At 45.1% G+C, this 25,692-nt stretch overlaps 1 protein-coding gene across 1 annotated transcript in view; it reads left to right on the top strand.

Moving 5' to 3' along the window:
• The first annotated feature begins 3,599 nt into the window (after positions 1 to 3,599).
• Positions 3,600 to 25,692, top strand: part of SLC25A37 (solute carrier family 25 member 37) — a 42,366-nt gene continuing 20,273 nt past the window's right edge. Inside the window, exon 1 of the mRNA XM_056860541.1 lies at positions 3,600 to 3,839. Coding sequence (XP_056716519.1) covers positions 3,600 to 3,839 — 240 coding nt within the window. The remainder of the gene's footprint in view (positions 3,840 to 25,692) is intronic.

Below are 25,692 nucleotides of genomic sequence, written 5' to 3'. Positions count from 1 at the left end.
GGTGACTGGTTGCTTCCAATTTTTATTTTAATGTTTTAATTCACATGACATGAAAGCTAAAAGAACATTCTGAAGAGAAACTATCTTGCTTTAAACTTCTGAAGGTATTCAAGAAAACATTAAATTATAACCAACACTGTCATTTTTTTTTAATTTTGTAACTTTCGTTACCCCTCACCCCCAAAATGACAGAAAACAACAATATTAATTTAAGAGGGTAAAGGAAAGACAAGTAAAAGAAAACCGTGTATGGAATATAGCATGTGTGTGTATAATTATAAATACAGCCACTGATAATCATTATAATGAATACAAAAAGTTAAGTTGTTTCCTTTTAAAATTAATTCCACCCAAAACAGTTTGCATGATGCTGAGGGCCTGGGAACATCAGAATTGCTTATCAAACATGATATAAACAAGAACTAATTGTCCACCTGAATCTCCATTTAGATTCTGGAAACACCAAATCATTGTTTGGGGTTAAACAGTAAAGTAGCCAAGTTTGCAGATGACACCAAATTATTTAGGGTGGTTAAAACAAAATCGGACTGTGAAGAGCTCCAGAAGGATCTCTGCATACTGGAAGAATGGGCATTAAAATGGCAAATGAGATTCAATGTGAGTAAGTGTAAAGTGATGCATAGTGGGAAAAAAATCCCAACTTCACATATACACTGATGGGATCTGTGCTGGCAGCGACAGACCAAGAAAGGGATCTTGGGGTGGTAGTGGATAGCTCAATGAAGATGTCAACCCAGTGTGCGGCTGCTGGGCAAATTCCACGCTGGCCATAATTAGACGAGGAATAGAGAATAAAACTGCTGATATCATACTGCCCTTGTACAAATCTATGGTGAGACCACACTTGGAATACTGTGTACAGGTCTGGTCACCACACCTAAAAAAGGATATTACAGAGCCTGAGAAGGTGCAGAAAAGAGCAACCAAAATGATTAGGGGACTAGAGCAACTGTCCTATGGGGAGTGGTTAAGACGCTTAGGGCTGTTTAGCTTGGAAAGAAGGCGGCTGAGGGGAGACATGATAGAGGTCTATAAAATTATGCATGGTTTGGAGAGAGTGGACAGGGAGAAGCTTTTCTCCCTCTCCCATAATACTAGAACACAGGGTCATCTGCTAAAGCTGGAGGGTGAGAGATTCAAAACAGATAAAAGGAAGTATTTTTTCACACAACGCATAGTTAGATTGTGGAACTCCCTGCCCCAGGACGTGGTGATGGCTGCCAGCTTGGAGGGCTTTAAGAGGGGAGTGGACATATTCATGGAGGAGAGGGGTATTCATGGCTGTTAGTTAGAATGGATACTAGTCATGCTGCATACCTATTCTTTCTAGTATCAGAGGAGCATGCCTATTATATCAGGTGCTGTGGAACACAGGCAGGATGGTGCTGCTGCACTCGTCTTGTTTGTGGCTTCCTAGAGGCACCTGGTTGGCCACTGTGTGAACAGACTGCTGGACTTGATGGGCCTCGGTCTGATCCAGCAGGGCCTTTCTTATGTTCTTATGTTTGGCCTTGTCAAGATGTTTTAACTGGATATAGGCTCAATTGTTTCCTAGCTGCTGTGGATGTGGAATAACTCCTTTTTCTTGGTCTTGACAGAGCCACTGAAAGGTTTTCTGGAATATTATACCTCTGTGCAAGACCAATGTATTTTCAACCTTATGGCTGACACTGGAATATGTGACTAATAAAAGCATCTGTGAACAAACATACACAGAGTATTCTTCCCAAATCACACCCTGTACCATTGATTTAGGGTTATGGAGCAGGCCAAAGATATGACTCCCCCCCCCCCATACTGTGGTTTTTTCATTTTAAAGTGATCATTGTCAATTGCTTCTTTTCTTAACCCATGTCTATGCTGTTCCTTCGGTTTAATGGAAATGTTTGTTCCATTCTTACTGACAGAGAAATGAAAGTAAGGAAGAAATGGGAATATGTACTTCTGATTACAATGAGCAAATCAAGGTGTTTCCCCATCATACCTAAATCTTACCCTGTCCTGGAGATGAGTTCTGTGGGACTAAAAAGCTTGCTCACTAACTTGTGATACTTTAGTTGAGGGTATTACACCACTGCTGTCTTTTGAATCTAACAGCTGAGTTTATAACTTTACAACTAACCCGTTTTAAATCTACATGCAATTCAGATAAATATAACAAGTTCATTGCTGGTTGAGAGCAAGATCCACCTAGTCCCAGCATTGTTGAGCAAGGCTCCTAGCAACCAGCGGGCTCTTCTGATGTCATAAACTGGCTTTTGTTGTTAAGCTATGTGCAATTTATACATTTAGTAGATTTTAACCCCACGCTTCCTCTAAGGGGCTCAGGGTGGCCTACATCAACCCCCATCTCCGTTTTATCATTGTGACAACTCTGTGTATAATAATAACGTTGCTGAATTGTGACCTTCTGCATTTTATCCGGAACTTCAGGCTGAAAAGCAGGGTTATGCGTTTCTTATTTATTTAAAAGGAAGAAACCAGGCCTAGGCAGCGTTTTCCCGCCACGTGCCGAAACTTGCAGCAGGGATGCACTCAGTCCGCATTCTCAGTATGTCTCAGCATGTGGGCACGGTCATGCTCGGTGTCATTACAGGGCAGCAGCGTTCCTGCTTCAACTCGGGACCGCTTCTTCTCCTTCACAGCTTGCATTTTAGTAGAAAAGGGCAAGAGTCCAGCAGCACCTTAAAGACTAACAAAAATATTTTTTGGTAGGGTATGAGCTTTCGTGAGCCACAGCTAGTAGAAAAGGGCATGAGTCCAGTAGCACCTTAAAGACTAACACAAATATGTTCTGGTAGGGTATGAGCTTTCGTGAGCCACAGCTCACTTCTGCAGTAGTAGAAAAGGGCAAGAGTCCAGTAGCACCTTCAAGACTAACACAAATATTTTCTGGTAGGGTGTGAGCTTTCGTGAGCCACAGCTCACTTCTGCAGTAGTAGAAAAGGGCAGGAGTCCAGTAGCACCTTCAAGACTAACACAAATATTTTCTGGTAGGGTGTGAGCTTTCGTGAGCCACAGTTCACTTCTGCAGTAGTAGAAAAGGGCAGGAGTCCAGTAGCACCTTCAAGACTAACACAAATATTTTCAGGTAGGGTGTGAGCTTTCGTGAGCCACAGCTCACTTCTTCAGATACCAATTATGAGCTTGCATTTTGCAATCTTCCCCGCTGTGCATCCAAACCCCCCCTCCACCCCACCAGGCTACTCTCTTCCCCTTTCTAGGGCCCTCTCGCTTTGCTTTGGTCGGTGGAGAAGTGACAGGCCCAGCACTCCCCGCCTAAGGGGCGCGATCCCAGCGCCCCCCTTTCTTTCTTTTTTCTTTGGGATTTGCTGGCCGGTCTGCAAATCAGCAAAGCCTCCCGGCGCGATTGCAGCACGCAGCTGCCAGCAGGTCGGGGCGCGGAGAGGCGCTTGCCAATCAAGGGCCGGCCCCGGCGCCTTTGCGCGCTCCTATTGGCCGGGCCCTGCCAGAGGGGGCGGGCCAGGAGGGGGAGGCCGAAGGTGGGTGGGTGTGACTTTAAGAAGTGAACTTTCTCCCCCCCCCCCCGCCCGTTGCCGCTACCCTTGTTTGCGCGGATGGAGCTGAGCTGCGGCGTCCGGGGGAGAGCCGGCCAGACGGCGGCTGCGACGGCCGCGCTACCGCCGCCCGCTGCTCCCCCTCCGCCGGGCGCGGGGCTCCTGATGGACGCCGAGAGCCCCGGGGAGGAGGATTACGAAAGCCTGCCCACGGGAGCCTCCCTTTCCACGCACATGACGGCCGGGGCGGTGGCCGGCATCCTGGAGCACACGGTCATGTACCCCGTGGACTCCGTCAAGGTGAGCCAAGGGGGGGGGGGCGGGGGGGGGTCGGGTTGCAACGGTTTTTTGCAACCTCTGCAACGGTAGTTTTTTTTTTTGAGGGGGGGTCGGGTTGCAAAACCAGTTTTCCTGCCTCGGCTCCAAGTGGGGTCGCCAGTTCCTCCATTCTTTTTCTGTATTTTTATATATATATATATTTATATATATATATGTATATGTATGTGTATATATATATGTATATATATATATGTATGTATGTATGTATATGTATATGTATATATGTATGTATATATGTATACACACACATATATATAAATTTTTATTGGTTTTTATAATTAAAAATAAATAAATTATCTACACACACACATATACACACACGCACACACACACATGCACACACACACATATATATATAAATTTTTATTGGTTTTTATAATTAAAAATAAATAAATTATATACACACACATATATATATACACACACATATATATAATTTTTATTGGTTTTTATAATTAAAAATAAATAAATTATAATCACATAGAAAAACACACACAAAAAATACAAAAAAGAGCACTTATTTTAACTGATAAGGTTTGTAGTTTATAATACAAAAAAGAGCACTTATTTTAACTGATAAGGCTTGTAGTTTATCTGGCTATCGCTGTAATAATAAAATCATCAGAGCGATTATGCTGTAGTTTTGCATCATCTGTTATAATGTTGTAGAATAAACAGTGCCCGTTTACCCACCACCCAGCTTAAAATGTGTGTCCCACCATCAATGGACTTCCGGAGAAGTATTCTGACAGTATTGTTCACGGTTAGAGTTCATTGGTTCTTGTAGGTTATCCGGGCTGTGTGACCGTGGTCTTGGTATTTTCTTTCCTGACGTTTCGCCAGCAGCTGTGGCAGGCATCTTCAGAGGAGTAACACTTACAGGACAATGATTAGCACATTACCTTTGATACTTTTTGCAGGACAATGATTCAGCTCAACCCAACCCCTTTCTGACTATATATTACTCTTCCTACACACTTGACACTGAGAGGCACTGTCCTTCAGTGTTACTCCTCTGAAGATGCCTGCCACAGCTGCTGGCGAAACGTCAGGAAAGAAAATACCAAGACCTTGGTCCCACAGCCCGGATAACCTACAAGAACCAATGAACTCTGACCGTGAAAGCTTTCAACAATATTCTGACAGTATTTTAAAATTACCTTATACAGTTATTATATAAACAACATTACATTTTATCTATAGTTCATTAACTGTACTTGTAAAATTCATTTTTGCCAGTTCATCCCAAAATGCGATGGCCTTTCTGTATTTATATTTTTGAAAGGAGACTGCTACCTGCCTTCGTGCAACAGGGAGCCTTCGTCGTCTCAAAACAGTAGGCTGGTTCCATGCTCTCTTCTCTCTGCCCCCCCACCCCCGTGCCCCCCCTCGTTTTGCTAATCCCCACGCTGGCTTCCGCCATGCATTCCTCCGTCCGTGCAGAGAAGCGGGAGCAGTTGCTCGGCGGTGCAAAGCCGAGAATTGCCAAGTCAGAGTCCACGCAGCAGCTTTGCAGACGTCTGCCTGCTGCGCTCGCTTCCTCCATGCTTTGCAAAGGGAAGACTAGGAATCGCTCTTCTGGAGCGGTTGGGCCGGGCTGACCGTTTCCCCCCCCACTTCCCTTTGACCCACGAGGAACGCGGGTCTTCCTCTTTTCCTGCTGCCCTCAACTTTTCCTAGCATGACTGTCTTTTCCAGTGACTCTTGTCGTCTCATGACGTGACCAAAATACGACAGCCTCAGTTTAGTCATTTTAGCTTCTAGGGTCAGTTCAGGCTTGATTTGATCTATAACCCACTGATTTGTTTTTTGGCAGTCCACGGAATCCGTAACACTCTCCTCCAACACCACATTTCAAAGGAATCTATTTTCTTCCTATCAGCTTTCTTCACTGTCCAGCTTTCACACCCATACATAGTAATAGGGAACACGATGGCATGAATTAATCTAGTCTTGGTGGCCAGTGACACATGCCGACTTTATCTCCCATTTAAGAGAGACTCAAACCGGCTTACAATCACCTTCCCTTCCCCACGACAGGCACCCTGAGGGGTAGGTGGGGCTGAGAGAGTTCAGAGAGAACTGTGACTAGCCCAAGGTCACCCAGCTGGCTTCGTTTGGAGGAGTGGGGAAACCAACCCAGTTCACCACATTAGCCTCCGCCAGGAGTGGGGAATCAAACCTGGTTCTCCAGATCAGACTCCACCGCTCCAAACCACCACTCTTGACCACTATGCCACGCTGGCCGTTATGTTATTACCAAATATTACTCCCTGTTTTCGTCCTTCAGTGCTTTTTAAATTTTTATTTTTTGTAAAACTGCTCTCACTAGAGATGGTGATTTGCCCAAGAGAGTGCAAGGAATCTTGGGCAGTGGTTGGACCTAAACTTAGGGACCTCCGCTCAAATTTTGTGTTCTTTCTTACTGCCTTGATGGTGAGGTGTTCTCCTCTGGTGTTATGAACTGTGTGTGTGGGGTGGTAGCATTGAAGGAAGGGTCATAGCGACAGCGCCTAGCACGCTGTCACTGCTAAACAAGTAACTATTTTAAATAATCCTCAGCCTGGAATGAAACCCTTCCCTCCCCTCTTTTATTTTTCTCTTCTTCCTGGAAGTGGTGGGGGGAGCATGCGATGTTTTAAGTTTTCCCTCCCATGCAGTTGGAGTTAACTTTATTACGTAGCCCTCTTATCAGAGGCAGTGCAAGGTAGGCTATCATGCCCAGCCAATGTCTTGTTTATTTATAACTCCCTTTTTTTCCCCACTGGGGACCCGGAGCATCTTACAACGTAGTTCTACTGGCTTCCATTTGACCCACGCAGCAATAACCCTGTGAGGTAGGTTAGTGTGGGAGTACATGATATTCCCAAGGTCACCCAGTGACTTGTGTGGCAGAGTGGGGATTTGAACCTGGGTCTCCCATATCCTAAGGAGCCCCAGGCCATGGAGTAGTAAGCTGCAGTACTGCAATCAAAGCTCTGCTCATGACCTGAGTTCGATCCCAACAGAAGTCAGTTACAGGTAGCCGGCTCAAGGTTGACTCAGCCTTCCATCCTTCCGAAGTCGGTAAAATGAGTACCCAGCTTGCTTGGGGGTAAAGGGAAGACGACTGGGGAAGGCACTGGCAAACCACCCCGTAAACAAAGTGTGCCTCGTAAATGTTGGGATGTGACGTCACCCCATGGGTCAGGAATGACCCAGTGCTTGCACAGGGGACCTTTACCTTTTTTACCTCCCATATCTTAGACTGCCTCTTGTCAGCAGGGTCCTGTCCCCCAACTTCTTCAGGAATGCTTAGAGCAGTGTGAAAACCTTTCTTCCTCCCATTATCTGCCTGCTGTTGCGCTCAGGTAGCAACGTGAAACTGGGCCTCTTGTGACGCTGCGAATGCGATGGGTGTGGGTCTGGTCCTACCACTTTCATTAACAAAATATAATTGCTGTGCAGCCAGTTTACGTTGAAGAAGAGCAGTCTGCTTTGCCTGTCACTCAGGATGTCTGTAGGAACGTGAGAAAGGAGAAGCCCTCAACAAGGGACGTGGGGATGGGGCTGGCCTATGGAGCAGGTGGCGTAACTAATGCGCAGCCTTGAGGGTTCACAGTCTGCCTGGTAGGATCCTGCTGCCACTTCCTTTGTTGCCCGGAAAGAGCCTGTTGCTTCCTCAAGTGTCAAGTTAATAACCAAGATTATGCAATCCCAGACTGAACCCGTTTGTCCCCTTTGCAAGGCAGACTGGACAGGTTAAGCATTCTGTGAGGGAAAGTAACCTGGCGAAGTTGCCAAGCTGAGCAGTTCTTGGCGTGTCTTGTTGGCAGGATGTCTTGATTAGTAGACTGCCGGGGTGAATGGGATGTTGGTGAACCTCAAATGGTTAGCGTGAAGTGATTAGTGGTGTAAACAGAAGAGGGAGTCCCTGCTTTTTGGCGTGGCGTGATGCCACCGTTAACACCAACAGAAGCACTTCCAGGGCTGAATCACTTTAGTGTTGGAGGAAGGTGGCTATTAAGAAAAGGTGAGCAATGTAGATTTTGGGGTTGTCATTAAATGACTTCTAGTTCAGGCTTGTGATGGCTACGGAGATGTGAAGGCCCATAATGTTTTCCACATCCTTTGCCTTTTCCCACCCTTTGAAAGGTAGGCGTTTCTTGTACGCAGTGGAGTTCTGGACGGTAATGAGCAAGGTTCCACAGGCTGTGGTGTGGCTTACTAGCCTGCCACAGTTTATGGTTCACGTTGACCCCTCCCCAAAGTCACATGCATGCTGAAACATGAGGTGGTCTCTGTCATGGGGATGGGGTCTCTTCTGTCATGCTGGGCAATAAGGAACAGCATGCTTTCCCCTCATCTTGGCTTTTGAAGCAGGCAAAATCTTGCTCCAAAGCTCAATGGTAAAGCCCCCCACTGGTTGATGAAGGGGAGTTTCTTATTCTGCTAATATTTGGAGCTCATTTGTTGGTTGAGGAGAGTGTGGTTTCTTGTGTGGTACTGAGTATATAGCAGATTTTATCCCACTTTCCTCTGTGGAGCTCATGATGTCATACATAGTTCTCCTCCTCCATTTTAGTCTTTATTTGTTTATACCTTGCTTTTCTCCCCGGTTGGGACCCAAAGCAGTTTACACCAACATTCTTCCTCCTCCATTTTATCCTCACGACAATAACCCTGTGAGGTGGGCTAAGCTGAGAGTGACTGGCCCACCTGTGAGCTTCCAAGGAGGAAGTGAGGAGCATGGATTTTCTGCCTCTGCACCTTTAAGCAAAATTATTTCCTCAGACTGAAGTGAGAGACCTGCTTTTGAAGAACCACTGCCAATTGATTTAGAAATTGACAGGAACCGTCTGTAAATGCTGCATTGTAATATTTTCAACTTGGTGATTAGGCAGGCTTAAAAGGATTAGAGGCCCCTAAAATGTGATAAGTAGACAGGAGAGAGTTCCTTTTGAGATTTGGTTAGGCTATAAACACCAGCTTAATCAACTTGCAGATGTGAGTAGATATACAGTTTAACTCTGTTGCGTGTGGAACTTCTACTAAGAAATAACGCTCTGGCTTATTTAACAAGTTGATTCTGTTCACTAATATACACTTTCGAAACCAGCACCAGGAACTTCTGCCAAGAGTGCAATATCATTCTCTTTTCTCTCTGTCTTTCTTTTTGCATCCAGATATGTTACTCTGGGTATTTGCCTACCTGTTGTATGTTATTCTGGACCATACCTCACAGATCTAGGCGGGAGATTGCATGTGGGGAACAGGATCCTTGCTGCTCATAGATAAGTAGTATATCAGCCTTGACTGAATCCTTCTCCCTGCCATGTTTTCTATTTTCAAGGGATTTCTGGAGGGATGGAAATATTCAGTGTACAACTTCCCACCCTGACACCTGCAAACTAAAAGCACTTGACCTTGGGGAAAGTTTCCCTGGCTTTCTAGTGAAGGAGCTTTCCACTCATGGTGTAGTGGTTTGGAGCAGTGGACCTGGTGAACCGAGTTGGTTTCCCCACTCCTACACATGAAGCCAGCTTGGTGACCTTGGGCTAGTCACCTCTCTCTTAGAGCTCTCTCAGCCCCACCTACCTCACAGGGTGTCTGTTGTGGGGAGGGGAAGGGAAGGTGATTGTAAACTGGTTTGATTCTTCCTTAAGTGGTAGAGAAAATTGGCATATAAAAACCAAATCTTCTTCTTCATATAAACTGAGCAGGATGGTGGCCTTAAATCTCCTGTGCCATTGGCCAGTCTACCATTTGTAGGGTTTATTGTTATTCCATTACTGGTAACTTACCCAAGAGAGACTGCCATGTCTTAAAATGGACTGGTGTTAAGGTCTCTTGGTTGGTTCTGCTTCCCCCCTCCAGTGTGTTCCATTATGCATCTTTAAATGAGTGTAGTGTGCATCTTTGCAGATGGTGGTGCGTAAGAGCTTGGGCACCTCAGTGACAGATCAGAGCTGCTTGATTTAGTATGTCTATATTGATTTAGTATGTCTAGCCAATAAGCAGCTCATATGCATATGTATGTTCTGTTGCTGCGTTCTTATGCAGAAATTTGGAGTGTGGGTAGTGTTCACGCCTGCCAATGCTGATGTCATTGTGTCGGACATCACCTCTGCACAGGGATCTTATTGCATAGATGTTCTGAACTAGCGTACTTCTGGCTGGTTTTTCTCTTTATACCCTACTATTTATATTTTTGAAGGCATCTGGGGCTGATTACTCTTGAAACCAGGATGCTGGGCTAGATGGACTTCAGTCTGACCCAGCAGGACAATTTCTATGGTCTTATAAGTTAGTATACAAAAGCTAAGGAGGATTCATGTTGCATCATCACAGGAAAGTGGCACCCATTCTGGTAATAGTCTTCTTGTGTAAATGGCTGTTTAATGAGAAGACCCATGTTGGCATGTAAATGCAATGCCAGTCAGCGAGAGACTCACTGAGATCTGGTCAGCATATCAGATAGAACCCTGCTTTTCTCCCCGATGGGGATCCAAAGTGCCTTACTGCAGAAGTTCCCGAACCTTTTGGTGTGGTGACCCATGAGTCCAAATTTACCTGGCATGCTGACCAACCTAAAAAAACAGCATGCACAAATCAATAAAACTGCGGAAACCTGGGACCAACTTCCACAGCCTTTGCAACCCACTGGGGTTAGGATCCGCAGGTTTGGAATGCTGGCTTACAATTCTGTTCTCCCCTCCTCCATTTCATCCCTACAACAACCCTGGGAGGTAGTTTAGCTTGAAAGAGAGTGACTAGTCCAAGGTCACCCAGTTAACTTCTGTGGCAGAGCGGGGACTAGTCTGACACTGACCACTGTACTAGCTGGTACAGTACCACCTTGTAGACTGGACCTTGGGAAATGGAAGAAAATCTTACCTGTACAGCATTACTTGTACCAGTGGGTGCTGCAGTTATGCTGGGCCTTCAGTTGCTTTGCTTGTGGCGTTTGTATGCTGGTGTGATGCCTTCCCTAGCTTGCAGACACTGCAGCATTGTAGCTATAGGCTTAGAAAAGGTGCTAGCCATTTGGTACATCTGCAGGTAAATTCTTCCATATTTACCCTAGCGGTTATGAAAATAATAATGATAATGATGATGTTGTGTAGGTATATACTGCTTTCAGTATAGAAAATACTTCACTGGCGTTATCCTGTTGTAATCTGTACTACAGTTCTGTATGGTAGACCAATATTTTGTATTGCAGGTTTGGGGAGGGAAGGCTGGAAGAGAATGGCTTTCCTAAGACCTCCTGGGGAGCTTGTGACAGGACCTCTCAGACCATGGCTCATTTTCTCAGCGAGAATGCTTTACCTGAATGAGCTGTGACCCCGGAGGAGACTGGTTCAGATCTGATCTCTGCTTCCAAGTCTCCAGGAGGTCTTAGGCAAATGGCACCCTTTCACTCCCCCTCCCATCTACAACTTGGTGATAATACCAGTCTACCTTACAAGGCTGTTGTCTAACTACCGTTGGGAGTGTCTCACGCCCATTGTGAGTGAACTGTTTGCGCTTTGGGTTGGATCTTGTTTTGAATTGGCCTCTCTTTGTAGCTTTCCTAACCACCCCCTCCTTCTTGGTGTGTGTGTATGAGCCTTTGGATTTATACTCCAGTGCATCTGATGAAGTGAGTTCTAACTGATGAAAGCTTATTTGTTTATTAATTAAAACATTTACACACTTCCTTTCCTTGTGTTTCAAGGCTGCTTAAAATAACAGTTAAAAAGTTTAATAATTAAACATTTTCAGCTAAAACCAGTCATAAAATAACAAGCTGCAAATCTCTCCCTCAAGCCGCAACCCATTTTTTTAATTCTTCAAGGTGCCACTGGGCTGTTGTTTTGTTTGTTTTTACAGAAAGCAATATACAAGTTTATTATCTATAATTAGGCCCTGATTTATACTTTGGGGTATTTAAAGGCTGTAGGAGATGCAGCGAATGCCTCTCTCTTTCTCTGCCACAGGACACCGTGTGCTTTCCAGTTACCATAAGGCCTAGGCAGTGCTTTTTTTAAGTGTCAGTACTCATGCATAAGGTTGTGCCGATTTCTACCAATTCCCCTCTCCCTCTGCAGAGCCCTACTAGGCTAATTCTGAGTCCACTTTTCTCTTGCTAAATGTGATGGGCCAGCACGTGAGGATCAGGACTCGGGAGAGCCCTGAAAAAGAGTTCCGGTAGTCAGTACTAGCGAATACTGTCACCAACAAAAGCCCTGGGCCTGGGGAAGTGTTTCTTCTGGTTTGTTCTCTTTCCTGCTCTCCTTTCAGTAATATTAGCCTCATGAGCATGACAGGCCAAAGGGGATGGAGCCCCCTGCAGCCATGTTGGGCTGTGCTGATTGAACAAGCTACAAGTTGGCTTCCAAAACGCTTCGGCGTGCTTTTCCAGCGTCTCTGCTTTGCTTGCTGGAATTAAGTGCCCCTAGAGTTGTTTCACAAGTTTAACTAGCATTTTGCTCCTGGTGAAAACCGTCAGGCTTGTTTTATATAACATTGGGAAGCGAGGCAGTGGTATGAGCGAAGGCTTCCCCATTGTTTCTAGTTTGTTTGTGTTTTAAAATATCCAGCTAAAGAATGTCGGGGAACTGAACCTTCACGTAGACTTTTCAATCTAGGAGTACTTGTTTCCAACAGAGGTTGAGTGTACTGCCTAGGCAGGTGGGGTTTCAAAGTGGTCTGTGGAACAGTGGGGTTCCTCACTGAGAAGATGGCCAAGAGTTGGCAAGAGTTTCCTGGAAGATGCGTTATCCAGCCACTCCTGATCTTCCCCAGTAATGTGCAGCTGCTGAGGCATATTGTGAGATGCATGCTCAGTTTACACAGGGTGATGCGAAGGTCACCGGGTATGGTTGCCAACTCTGAGTTGGGAAACTCCTGAAGATTTGGGAGTGACGCCTCAGTGGGGTATAATACCATAGTCATAGAATCATAAAATCTTAGAGTTGGAAGGGACCACCAGGGTCATCAAGTCCAACCCCCTGTACAATGCAGGAAATTCACTACTACCTCCCCCACCCCACCCCTAGTGACCAGAAGATGGCCAAGATGCCCTCCCTCTCATCATCTGCCCAAGGTCACAGAATCAGCATTGCTGACAGATGGCCATCTAACCTCTTCTTAAAAACCTCCATGGAAGGAGAGCATACCACCTCCCAAGGAAGCCTGTTCCACTGAGGAACCGCTCTAAATGTTAGAAAATTCTTCTTAATGTCTAGACGGAAACTCTTTTGATTTAATTTCAACCCGTTGCTTCTGGTCTGACCTTCTTGGGCAATAGAAAACAACTCAGCACCATCCTCTGTATGACAGCCCCTCAAGTGCTTGAACATGGTTATCATATCCCCTCTCAGTCTTCTCTTCTTCAGGCTAAACATACCCAGCTCCTTCAACCTTTCCTCATAGGACTTGGTGTCCAGACCCCTCACCATCTTTGTTGCCCTCCTCTGGACACGTTCCAGCTTGTCTACATCTTTCTTAAATTGTGGTGCCCAAAACTGAACACAGTACTCTAGGTGAGGTCTAACCAGAGCAGAGTAAAGTGATACCATCACTTCGCGTGATCTGGACACTATACATCTGTTGATGCAGCCCACTACCATTAGGAGTCCACCCTCTAAAACCACCATTTTCTCCAGGGAAACGGATCTCTGTAGTCTGGAGAGGAGTTGTAATTTCAGGTCTCCAACCCTAACCTGGGGGTTGGCAGCCCTATCACCGGGGACAGCGCTGTGGTTTAGCTGAGTGTGTAGACCTCGGAACAGTTTGAAATCTGCTGGAACACGCAAAGGTTCTTCTGTGGCATGCTGAAATTCCTCAGCAGGCCAGCATGATGGCAAAAGAGTAGAAAGTTTAAGAACTGGTTTTAGGAGCGGGTTTTTCCGTCTCGGAAAATCCAGTAAGGGTGGCGAGAAATGGAAAGCGGTGTTTTCTCTTCTTCCCTTCCCCTCAAACAGGAATGAAATAACTCTTAGAAAGGTAAGAATAAAAAGTCGTAAATTGCATCAGAGGCTTGTGTGGGCAGTGATGTAAGTATTTTTCTCTGGAAGTCCTTAAACACAAACTGGCAAGCAATGTGATTCATTCAAGGAGGCAGCTGCGTAATAAAAGGACGTCTTGTTGTGTAATCGGTATAACTGGAGCTGGATTTGTGGTTTGGTATTCTGCATGTTGTTTTGGGGCCCTACACATAAAAGTTATGAGAGCCGGTGTAGCATTGCAGCTAAAAGAATGAGCTGTGGTTGGGAGGAGCCTGGTTTAAATTCAGCCTCTGCCACAAACTCATTATGTGGCCTTAGCAGGCAGCCCCAAGCTCCTATCTGCAAGATGGGGGATAATACTGGCCTACCCATAGGGGTGTTGTAAGAGTTGCAGCAGACAGCATGTGTGAAATGCTTTGAGTATTAATCATGATGGGTAGCCGTGTTAGCCTGTCAATAGCAATAGAAAAGAGAAAAAGTACAGTAGCACCTAAAACACCAACAACATTTCTGGCAGGGTATGAGCTTTCGTGAGCCACACTCACTACGGTTGTGATAAAAGCAAGCTCATCTCTGTTGGATTGGTTGTGGGAGTGAAGGAATCTGTTCTTGCTTTGAAGAGAAGCTGAATTTGCGCAGTGCTGGCTTGATGCAAGAGCCAGCCATCTTGAACGTGTATCCTCCTTTCTCAAAGTAGGATGTGCACAGCATTGATCGGCTAACCCTTGGGTCAGTCATAACGCCAGTTCTCCATCCCCCGTTGGAATGGATTTCAAAGTCTACAGGAAACCTTTGGAAACAAAGCCCTGAATATTTTTTTTGATTTGATAACCTTACAGGTGCTTTTAAATAAAATGGAAAACATCACACTTCACGTGAGCAGGGATGGTGGTGGGGCAGGGCAATCAGCTTTCAGGTTACAGACAGATATTATATGGCAGTACAGTGAAAGTGGGGGAAAGCAGACTTCTCCCTGCAGTGAAAACCCTCCACATTTTCTCCTGTTTCAAGGTTCATCTGTATGCAGAAGCTAATGTTCAAAAGCATCTCTGAGTGCACTCTGTCTAGCTTAATTCTCAGACAAATTATGCCTTAGGAGATCTGACTGTGCACTCTTGGCTTGAGAAAGCTGCAAACTCATTGGTAGCCTGCAGGGAGCCTGTTAAGAAAAGAAAATATACTACTTAAGGTCCGTTCTTGGCCTGGATGCTGCTGTACCATCTAATCAGTTTGCTGTGTAGGATTGGTTTCTCTGCCTCACCCTGGTTGTCTTGTTCTAGGGAATGTCCTGATAATAGGAGGGATTTTTGGTATGGAAGGGGAGATCCACTTTTTCATTTGGATGACTCGGTGGATTTTACCCCGGTAGGATTTTTCTTCCAAGACAGGCTGGCTTCTAATGCTGGGGTTTTTATTTTTTGCATTCCCTTACAGCGTGTGACTTGGCTGTATTGCAGCACAGTTGGCCACCCAATGACTCAGCAACATTTGCTTCTGGCATATTCTAGTCCAAATCACATTGCTCTATTGGGTGCCAGGAAGGCATGGATGGGTGAATGGATAGGTTAGCCTCTTGGACTGGATTTCCATGGCTGCTCAGCCCTGTGAATTGAGCTCTGGTGAGGCTAAAGTACAGTCAGTGTAATGGTTAATACCCTCTGAGTATGTTGCAGCTGTTTTCCTAATTTTTTTTCCTAAGGGGAGGGAAAGAGATTGAGAATTTGAATCATGGCTTACATAATGTGATTGGTGTACCCAGCATACTACAGAACAACCAAGTATTGTAACACCTTAATGACTTAACAAATTTACTCTACCATAACCTTTTATGAAAAGCAAATGCATCGTCACAGACAGCACCAGAGCAGGAGAGAAACACCTGAGCATCTTAATGGATGCAGAAGCCAAAATATTCCAGTGTGTGGTTCCTACTGTATTTTCAGGGATCAGAGGACTGATCTAAAGAATACATAAAAAACAGTTGGTAGCGGAAAGTGCCTCCAAGTCACATCCGACTGACGGTGACCCCATAGGGTTTTCAAGGCAAAAGATGAGTGTGGATGGTTTGCCTCTTTTTGCCCCTATGTAGTAACCCTGGACTTTCTGGTTAATCTCCCATCCCATTCAGGTACTAACCAGGGCAGGCTATGCTTTGCTTCCAAAGTCTGACAAGATCTGGCTAGCCTGGGCTATCCGGAAAACCAGTTACATGTAGGTTATATTACGCTCTCCAAGAAATGGCAAATAAAATAACAGTAATGAATTTAATTAATTATTGGTGCGTAGGAATAATTCAAAAACATGCCAAAATACGCTTTGGTTTTCTATACCATCTTAAGGGTAAGTAACTTAAAACTGTTTTTAAATTTAGTTTAAATTTAGTTCTGATGTTCAATATAACATTATCTCAGCAGATTGACAACCAACATAACTTTAAAAATGAAGTAAGAAATGTATACGTCCCATAACTACATCTATATTTTAGCTATAGATCTGCACTGAGAAAGACTGGGCAATATGTATATAGGAATAACCAGCATGAAAACAATCTTAGCATGTGAAATAACTTTAACTTGCTCCAAACAGAGCTACTGCCAGCGAAACTGCTGTAGGGGTTACTGGTAGCGCTTATATGAGGGGGGCTAGCTATTATAGGTATATTTCTTGAAGAAAAGAACCACCTGTAGCACAGCAGAAACATCCCCCTGCTTTACTGCAGCTGATGATACTGAATCCAGAGCCTTCCCTGTAGACGTGTGATGTGTTCTCTGCCAGCTGGAGGTTGGCATCTGTCCTGTCTGACAAAGTGGGTTCTGGCTTACAAAAGCTTATTCCACAAGAATTTTGTTATTTTGGCTGCAGTAAAACTCTGGCTCAGTTCAATACATCAAGAGCAAGCTGGGGTATTTTGTGAATGGCACAAACCCAGGTGGTCGGGCTCACTCAGCCCCTCCCCTCAGGTGGCACTTTGCAATTGGAGACAGAAGTTGTCAGCTAACTGGGGATTGTCCCAAGGATGGGTGCCCTGAACAAACAGCAGTTAGTTGCTTTCCCAGTGATTGGGGTTCAGACTCCCGCATCTGGGCATCGCAACAAATCGGAGATAGTTGAAGACCTCTATCTCTAACCTTGTAGAGCTACGTAAGGTGAGAAGATGTAGTGTGCAAGCTCAAACCAGGTCCGTGGCAGGCCCAAAGAAAATCCAGTTTGTTATTTCTGAGTAGAGCCCAGAACTCTTGAATTTCGCATTTTACAAAATAATATGAGTAAGAAAGGCTCTGAGCATGACTCTGAAATTCCAGCAGAGGAGTCGACGGCAAGAGAGGGGATCATTCACACATTTCTGGAACAGGGCACTTTCAGTTTTCTTTCAGTAATGAAATCACCAAATGACGCTGCTTCCTAAACAGGGTTGCACCAGCTTGCATAACTGAAGGGAAACCTTGTTTGTTTGCCCAGACGCTCCTCCCGGCTGGCTTCTTCCCTCGAGCCTCTGCCTAACTTTCTTTCTGTGGTTCGAAGACTAAGAGTGCCAAACGCAAAGGGAGTGAATGTGTTGCCCAATCTTTTGCATTGGCCTCTCACAACCGCCCACCCAAAGTGCCTTGGTTGCTTGTGAGGGAAATGTCGGGATGCAAGGTGCACTGCTCCAGACCTCAGGTGGAAGTTCCCAAGGACCCTTTTCCATTTTCTTTCAAAGCAGCAGCAGTTCTGAATGCAGCCTTTGCAGTACTTCACAGACTCTTCGGTAGTGGGAAGCGGCCTGTTTTTCTCATTAATAAGACTGTGTCTTTGGTCTCTGTCTGTCTCTCGTAAACATGAAGCATCATACTGCATCTTGTTAAGTATATGTTAGTCTTGTGCCTGCTCTTCAGATGTGGAGCCAACTCAAGGGCCTCAAGCACAGAGGATTGGTTTTGTCTGCCACACTTAGCAGCCTTCAAGAATTCAGAGCTGATCAACCTGGATGTTCTGCAGTGGAGCTGGATATCCTTTCTCTTCTGGAGTTTGCTTTGCTTTTGTAGGTGATCCTCGTGGGAATGAGGCTTCAGTGGACAGTGAGCCAGTGCTTCAGAAGTGGTCAGAATGAATATGTTGGGGTTCCTGCATTGATCTGACCTCCTGCTGAAGGCTCAAACGTGTTCTTTTAAAAATTGCTAGGGCACTTTTCTCAAAGGTCTCAGCAAAAAGTCCCCATCTTCTTCTTCCCCCCTTATGTTTCAGCCTTGTTTGGTATTTCCTATCCTATGAGTATCTGTTTTATAAAACTTGGCTTCCAATTTACAATAAAAATCAGTGGCTGTGTCAGTAATCATACACATTCTGACAATTTCCACAACTATTGCAGCAGTTTCCTTTTAGCAGAATGTCCTCTGGAGTAAGATTCTTACAGGCCCTTAGAAAGCCTAATAGGGGAACAGCTTGACTTGTTCTTTAGAAGGCCATTCCAGAGTGATGGTGGAACCATCAAAAGGCACCTTTTCCTCTCAAACCAATCTGGACTAGCTGCAAGCAAGGGATAGTCACGAAGGTAATTGAGCAGACCTGAGAGGGTACCTGGGTTCATACTTCCAGTGAGGTGTGGCTGCGATGCTGCAGGTGCTCTCCCTTTCACATGCTTCCTTGTGATCAGGTGACCCACCTTGAATTAACAGTTTCCCAAGGAATGTTTCGGGTACCCTGGGGTTTCCCCTGTCTGCATAAGACTTTTCTGTCTTAGCTGTGCATGATTACATGGCAGTGTCTTTATAAAAGTGCATTAAATGTTAATTTTCTGGAAGAATGCTCTCTTGCTGTGAATGCGTTGGATTGCTGTCCCTCCCCTCTTTTAGCCATTACTCCAGTCTTTGAAAGATGCTTTGTTCTCTCCACCTTTCTGGAGAGAAATACTTCTGGTTTTGGTACCAAGCTCCACTGCCTGCCATGTGCCTCTCTATTTGGACTCTTTGTTAATAGTCTTTCTCCAGATGCTGGTGGATTTCTTCTGACCAGCTGTGGGCTGTAAGTTTTGCTAGGACATAGAGGTAGGAAGAACTTGCAATTTCAGAATGTCCATTGGCTACATCAGTTAAGTGTGGGAAGAAAACACATTTTTGCATGCAGACACTGCAGGAGCTTTAGGTTTGTGCTACAAACTCTTGGCTAGTCTGCCGTGTGTGAGTAATAAATCCTGGGTTGCCCATAAACCCAGACCTGTCTTCTTTGTGTCACTTCTCTGCCTCCTGGTAGGGAGGGCATCTTCCCTGTACTACCATCCCTGTGATGAGGAGGCACCATGCTGCTCAACAAATATGGCTGCAGTCCTAAAATCACTTTCCTGGGAATGACCCATTGAATAAAATGAGACTTGCTTCTCAGTAGACGTATTTAGTATTGTTTCCGTAAGGTTTTATGGATTGAAATGTTGCAAGTTAGTACAGTCAGTGTCTAACAAACCTTGGTTTGAATCCTGTTTGTTACCAACCGATACACCTTAGTTTGTTGCTCTGCCCACATGCAGATATCAGAGTTTGATAAAATTGGTTTATTGTGATGTCTTAAAGCATCCTAAGAAGATATTCACTTGAGTGGAATTCATTTCCCAGGGAGTAGTGTTGAGTAGGGTCCTAGAAATCTGTGCATCAGCCAGAGGTGTCCCCTTTCACCGCCACCTTTGCTTTTGGTGAAAGCTTCTGCCCTGATGCTTGTATGCAGCGCAAAATTTCCCTTTTTGTTGGAAGCTTGCAGAAGATAGCAGCAGCACCATCAGTGTGCCACTGCTGGTGCATGTTGCAAAACTTCCAGCGCCTATTATGGAACCCTCCCTGACAGGGGTAGTCTGTTGCAACCACAAAGTTTGGTTAGTTAATAAACTGGGCCCGATTGCAATTTGCAGGTTGCCACAATCTAGAATTGCAACTTGAGTCATTATAATCCTGCTTCCCTAATAATATTTTCATAGAAGTCTATACAAAGTGCTCCGCGTACATTTATAGTCATCATCCTGACAACAGCCTTATAAAGGAGGCCAGTGCTAGCCCCATGTTGTACGGGGAACACTGATGCTGGGGGAGAATGGCTTGCCTCAAGTTACCTAGTGAGTATATGGCAGAGGTGAGATTCGAACCAGGGACTTGCTCCATCTCCACTGGGCTAGCTAATCAGGAATCCTCATTGCTCTGACTAGATATGCTGAGTGGAATTTTTGTAGCCAGTTGCTTGCTGCATCTGTGGTTTATCCTAATTTGTAAAACTAGATGAGGGTTCTTTCTTTGTACTGAATTGCTGTGTCTTCTCCTTGATCTGGAAATATACTTTGGGGTAGTTCATTTCTGCCAAGTTATGTGCAAGCTTTTAAAATCTGAGTGTCTGCAGAGAGGCTTTTGCAGCCTTGGGAGTTGATAGCTCTGGACCTGGAGCCATCTTTCATACTTTTTGGTGCCAGGAGAGTTTTAGGAGACTGCATCACGTTTTTGGGTGACAGCCCAGTGGAGGGCTTAAATACTAAGAATATACAGCCAGCCTGGAGCTTTTCCTGGCCATTGTTTCTTTCAATAGTTGGCTACAAAGTGAAATTTGGCACACAAAATTCTTCCCTGGAAGACGCTGCGGTGATGGAAGCAATAATACCGGCTGAACAGCTCCTTGCCATGCTGGTGTTAAAGATGCAGAAGCTCTCAGCTGCTAGTAGTGGGTGTTGGAATAAGTGTACCACAGTGCTAAAGGCAGGGATCCATGTGTTGGTTATCACTGCTGTATTTTGTTGGAAACAAGGGAAAGATGTTCATGGTGAGTCTCCCCCCACCTTAGGGAGAAACAGCTATCAATCTAAATATTAAAGTCATGATACTGGTGTTGCCAAGGAAAACATCTTGAGTGGGTTGCCAAGACAAGACTACTTGAAGTATGGCTATTTACTCTGTGTATTCTTATACAGTGCTTTTCTCCCTCGGTGACTCAAAGCATCTTACAGCATCCATTCTGCCCTACTCCATTTTATCCTCACAACAACCACATCACAGTTCTGAAGAAGTGAGCTGTGACTCACAAAAGCCAGAAATTTTGTTAGTCTTTAAGGTGCTACTGGACTCTTGCTCTTTTCTACTGCTACAGACAGACTAAGACTGTTACCTGTCGTAATCAACAACCACCCTGTGAGGTAGACTAGGCTGTGAGAGAGTGACTGGCCCAAAGTCACCCAGTGAGCTTCCATGGCAGAGAGGATTCAAACATCCGCCTTCCAAATCCTGGTCTGATACTCTCCTGTGTGGTGCTAACTCTCTTCTCCATCCATTCCGAGCAAGTGAACATGAGCTGGAAGTCAGTTGTGCTTCTCTCTTCTCATTTGTTCAAAACTGAGCCCATGCATCAACATGTGCAGGAAGATTTATGTGCTGTGACACCCCAAATACAGAGACCCACATACTCATCTCCTTACAGAAGGAGCTTTGTGGTCTCTGCTTAAACAGTCAGGCCACATTTCTGGGAAACTTCCTTACTGAAAATATGCTGCCTTTCCACTGCAATAGGGCCCCCACCCTATTTTGCTTTTATACATTGTTCATGGAATTCTTGCTGATATGAACCTTCGTTATGCGGAGTCAAACCTTTAGTCCATCTAGTGCAGTCTTATTCATACTGTGTCCTGCAAGGTCTCAAGCACCCCACAGTCAACATAAGAAAAGGCCATGCTGGTCCAGAATGGAAAATATATTTAAAAGTCTAGAATCAGATGGAGGTGGATCATAAAGCAATTGCTTGTTCAAAATATTTATATGTTTTATGTGTTTTATATTCCTATATGTTTTGGTTGATGTTTGGATTGTATTGTTTCTTTTTAATGCTGTAATAAATTTTATTAATTAAAAAAGGCTATGCTGGATCAGACCAAGGCCCATCAAGTTCAGCAGTCTGTTCACACAGTGGCCAACCAGGTGCCTCTAGGAAGCTCACAAACGAGACGACTGCACCAGCATTATCCCGTCTGTCTTCCAAAGCACCTAATGTAATAGGCATGCTCCTCTGATCCTGGAGAGAATAGGTATGCATCATGGCTAGTTCTTTAACTAGAAATGCCAGGGATTGAGCCTGGGGCTGCCATGAAGCAAAGCATATCCCCTGTCACTAAGCCAGGGCCCTTGCCCCAGAACACAGGTCAAGAGCAGCCTGGGTGTAGAACCAAGAACCTGTACGTTTGTATGGTTCTGTCTTGTAGGCTAGGCTTCAGATTTAACTCTTCAGTCTTCGGATATTAAAGTTTATATAGTTTCCAGTGGAGATTCTCTGGCAGGAGCCAGACATTTTAAAATTAAGATGCAGCAAACAAACCATAGTTGGAGAATGAGCCTGGAAATCTTTGGGTCGCTCATGTGCCTCTTCCTCCCGTAGGCTAGGCTTCCTGGTATAGAACTAACCATGATTTTTGGCTGAGTCCAAATCACATGTGTTAGCCAACTACAGAACGTTTATTGCCTACAAAAGAGGATTCGTTTGTAAAACAGCTTGTTAAAAGCACTGATTTATTTATCACAGGACAGCTTTAATTTGTGAGAACAAGAGAGAGTGCACCTTCTGAGGCTTGTTCAGTTATCTGAATACAGCCAGTCTTTTAAAGGCCAAAGCTCACCCAATTCACTATTAAAATGGCCTTCCATTTTAGAGAAAGGCCTTCCCTAGCATCTGCCATCCAAGAACCAGGATAGTTCACTATTAAAATGGCACAAATGGTAGGTTGGGCTTAGTGTCTGACACTCAAATTGACTTTGAGTCATATCCTTACAGCGGGCAAGCAGGAGCCAGCTTTCATGGGTAACTTAAGGGATAGATAATTTGCTTATGCAATGTGGTTTGTTTACTTTTATGCAGATAGATTTAAAAGTGTTTGGTTACAGTTAAATAACTTGTCTGGATTTCACAAAGGCAGCCCAGTTCTCTGTGTGTGTGTGTGTGAGAGAGAGAGAGAGAATGTGAGTGCGTGTGGGGGGATGGGTGGCAGTATGAAATGTCCTGTGTTTTTGAACTTTTCCCAATGAATCTGATGTGTAATGCACAAACTCGCTTGAATAATATAAAAGCTACCTCGGCAAAGGCGTCAGATTCCCAAGTGGCCCATGCAGCTGGCAAATAAGATGTGTCTGGACAGTAGCATGCTACATTCTGGGGTTGATGTGAATGTGTTTTATTGGAAGTTTGGGTCGCAGTGGACTGTGTGCGTGCTTTTTCTTCTCTCCAAGGCATCTTCTGTCCATACTCTTAGCCTGACACTCTCTGCGCTTGACTATATGGGGAGATCCTGCAATCACTGGTGTGTGACGTGGGCTAGTATGGACAGGCCAAGGATAGGTGGAGGTGCATTGCTGGTTAATGACATGGGTGTGTGCAGACTGTGGAGGCTGGGCAGCACGCTTGCCAATGTTCTTAGATGCACATCTTGTTCCCTTTCACAGCAGTTGCATGTGTATACCGTATGTGTTTTATGCACAGTGCTTGCTCCTGTTAATGTAGGAGTCTGATGGTTTGTGTGAATTGTCAGAACTAAAAAAAAAAAAGTTGCCCAAGAAAACTCAGTACCCTTCATATCTACCTTGTGGTCATCCAGCTGACCACTGTGTTGGAAACAGATTGCTGAGCACAATAGATTCTGGCCGGATTTAGCAAGGCTGTTGTACTTGTGTTGTGATAAAAGGGACTGGAGCTTTTCAGTTTAGAAAAAATGACAACTAAGTGGGTGACATGATAGAGGCTTCTAAAACTATGTGTGGGGTAGAGATAGTGGGTAAAACCCTTTCTCCCTTTTCTATAATTCTAGAACTGGAGAACCCAATAAAGGTGATCGGCAATAGATTCAGGACTGGGCGAAAGGGGGAAGTATTTCTTGACTTGAATAAGTTTATTGTGGCACTTCCTGCCAGCGGGTGTAGTGATGGCCACTAGCATAGACGGCTTTAAAAGGAGATTAGATAGATCCATGAAGGATAGGTCCATTACCGCGACCAGCCATGGTGACTAAAGGGAAACCTCCATATCTTGGGGCAGCATACCTCTGAATTCCAGTGCTAGGATGTAACATCAGGGGGAGGCCTTGGCCTCTGTGCAGGACACTGGCTGGCCACTGTGAAACAGGATACTGAATTAGATGGATCACTGGTCTGATCCAGCGGGGCTGCTCTTATGTGTGAAGCTGATGCAAAAGAGTACAGGTTCTCTGCACCGTGTGCTGTTTAATATACCTTTCTTTCTCCCCCCCCCCCAACAAAGTCTGCATTTTCTGTAAACCTGCTTATGACTAAACTGGGTGGGGCGCTGAAGTATTTCAGAAACTTGCCGATTGCATTACACTTCTCAGCCGTCACGTGTTTCCCTTCATCCCTGTGACTGGCTATCCTTGGTAATTGAGCCTTCTTTGTCACATGACTTGTCCGATGAGCTGTCTCCATTTCTAGTATGTGGGTTGGGAGGGAGAGTTAAAGGAATCTGCTGCAGCCGCGTTCTCAGTTTTAAAAACACACTTTGCATCTGTCTCGCTATGATAATTAGGTGAGCTTCGCTACCCTGACCTTTGCTACTCAGACCCTTATCTGAAGAAACAGTCCCCTCTTCCATATGAAGCTGCCTTATACTGTCAGAGCATTGTCCCATCTAACTCAGTAGTTTGGTTCTATTTCAGTCGTTTATTCTCAGGAGTTTATTCTGGAGATAGAGGATCAAACCTTGGACTTCCGCCGTACGAATCAGGGTCTCGGGCAGGGAAAGGCCTTCCCTAGCATCTGCTATCCAAGAACCAGGATAGTTCCTGTGAACTTCTGTATGCAAAATGTGTCCTGTACCACTGAGCCCAGCAGGCTCTTGGACAATGAAGCTGCCTTATACTGAATCAAACTCTTGGTCCATCAAAGTCAGTATTGTCTACTCAGACCGGCAGCGGCTCTCCAGGGTCTCAGGCAGGGGTCTTTCACATCACCTACTTGCCTAGTCCCTTTTAACTGGAGATGCCAGGGATTGAACCTGGGACCTTCTGCATGCCAAGCGGTTGCTCTGCCGCTGAGCCACGGCCCCTCTTCCCATGAAGTAGTATAGCACAAGCTTCTCACAGCATAGGCGGGCAACGGATAGATCTCCGTTGGCCCATACCAGTTACCGTATGTCAAGGAGGTTTTGGTGTGGCGTAGTGGTTACTGTCAGACTAGGGTCTGGGACAACTGGGTTTGAATCCCCGCTCTGCCACTGAAGGTCGCTTTGTGACCTTGGGCTCTGTCAGAATCTCTCAGCCTACCTAACCTATGCTATCAAGGTGGTGGTTGAGGATTACATGGTGGAGGGGCAAATGATGTGTAAAACCACTTTGGGTCCTGATCAGGGAGAAAGGCAGGGTATGTGTGTGTGTTAAGTGCCGTCAAGTCGCTTCCGACTCATGGCGACCCTATGAATGAAAGTTCTCCAAAATGTCCTATCTTTGACAGCCTTGCTCAGATCTTGCAAGCTGAAGGCTGTGGCTTCCTTTATTGAGTCAATCCATCTCTTGTTGGGTCTTCCTCTTTTCCTGCTGCCCTCAACTTTTCCTAGCATGACTGTCTTTTCCAGTGAAAAGGCAAGGCAATTATAATAATAATAATTTTAAAATATTCACAGTTCTCACAATTGTAGGCATAAAAATCCTGTGTGGGTGTAGGGGTTGGAGTGCTGGATTTGGATCAAGGAGATCTGGCTTCAAATGTTCCCTCCCCTACTGTGAAGATCACTTGGGTGGGGAGCAGTCCTGAGTAAGTCTATTCAGAAGTAAGGCTCCCTTTATTCCATGGGGCCTTTTCCTAGGCAACTGTTCTTAGGATTGCAGCCTCAGTTATCTTGGGCTAGTCACAATC

This window comes from Euleptes europaea, chromosome 14 (genome assembly GCF_029931775.1).
Source record: "Euleptes europaea isolate rEulEur1 chromosome 14, rEulEur1.hap1, whole genome shotgun sequence".
NCBI classification, from domain to species: Eukaryota; Metazoa; Chordata; class Lepidosauria; order Squamata; family Sphaerodactylidae; genus Euleptes; species Euleptes europaea.
Note: the sequence above shows the minus strand (reverse complement) of the source record. Positions and strands in the feature narration are given on the sequence as shown.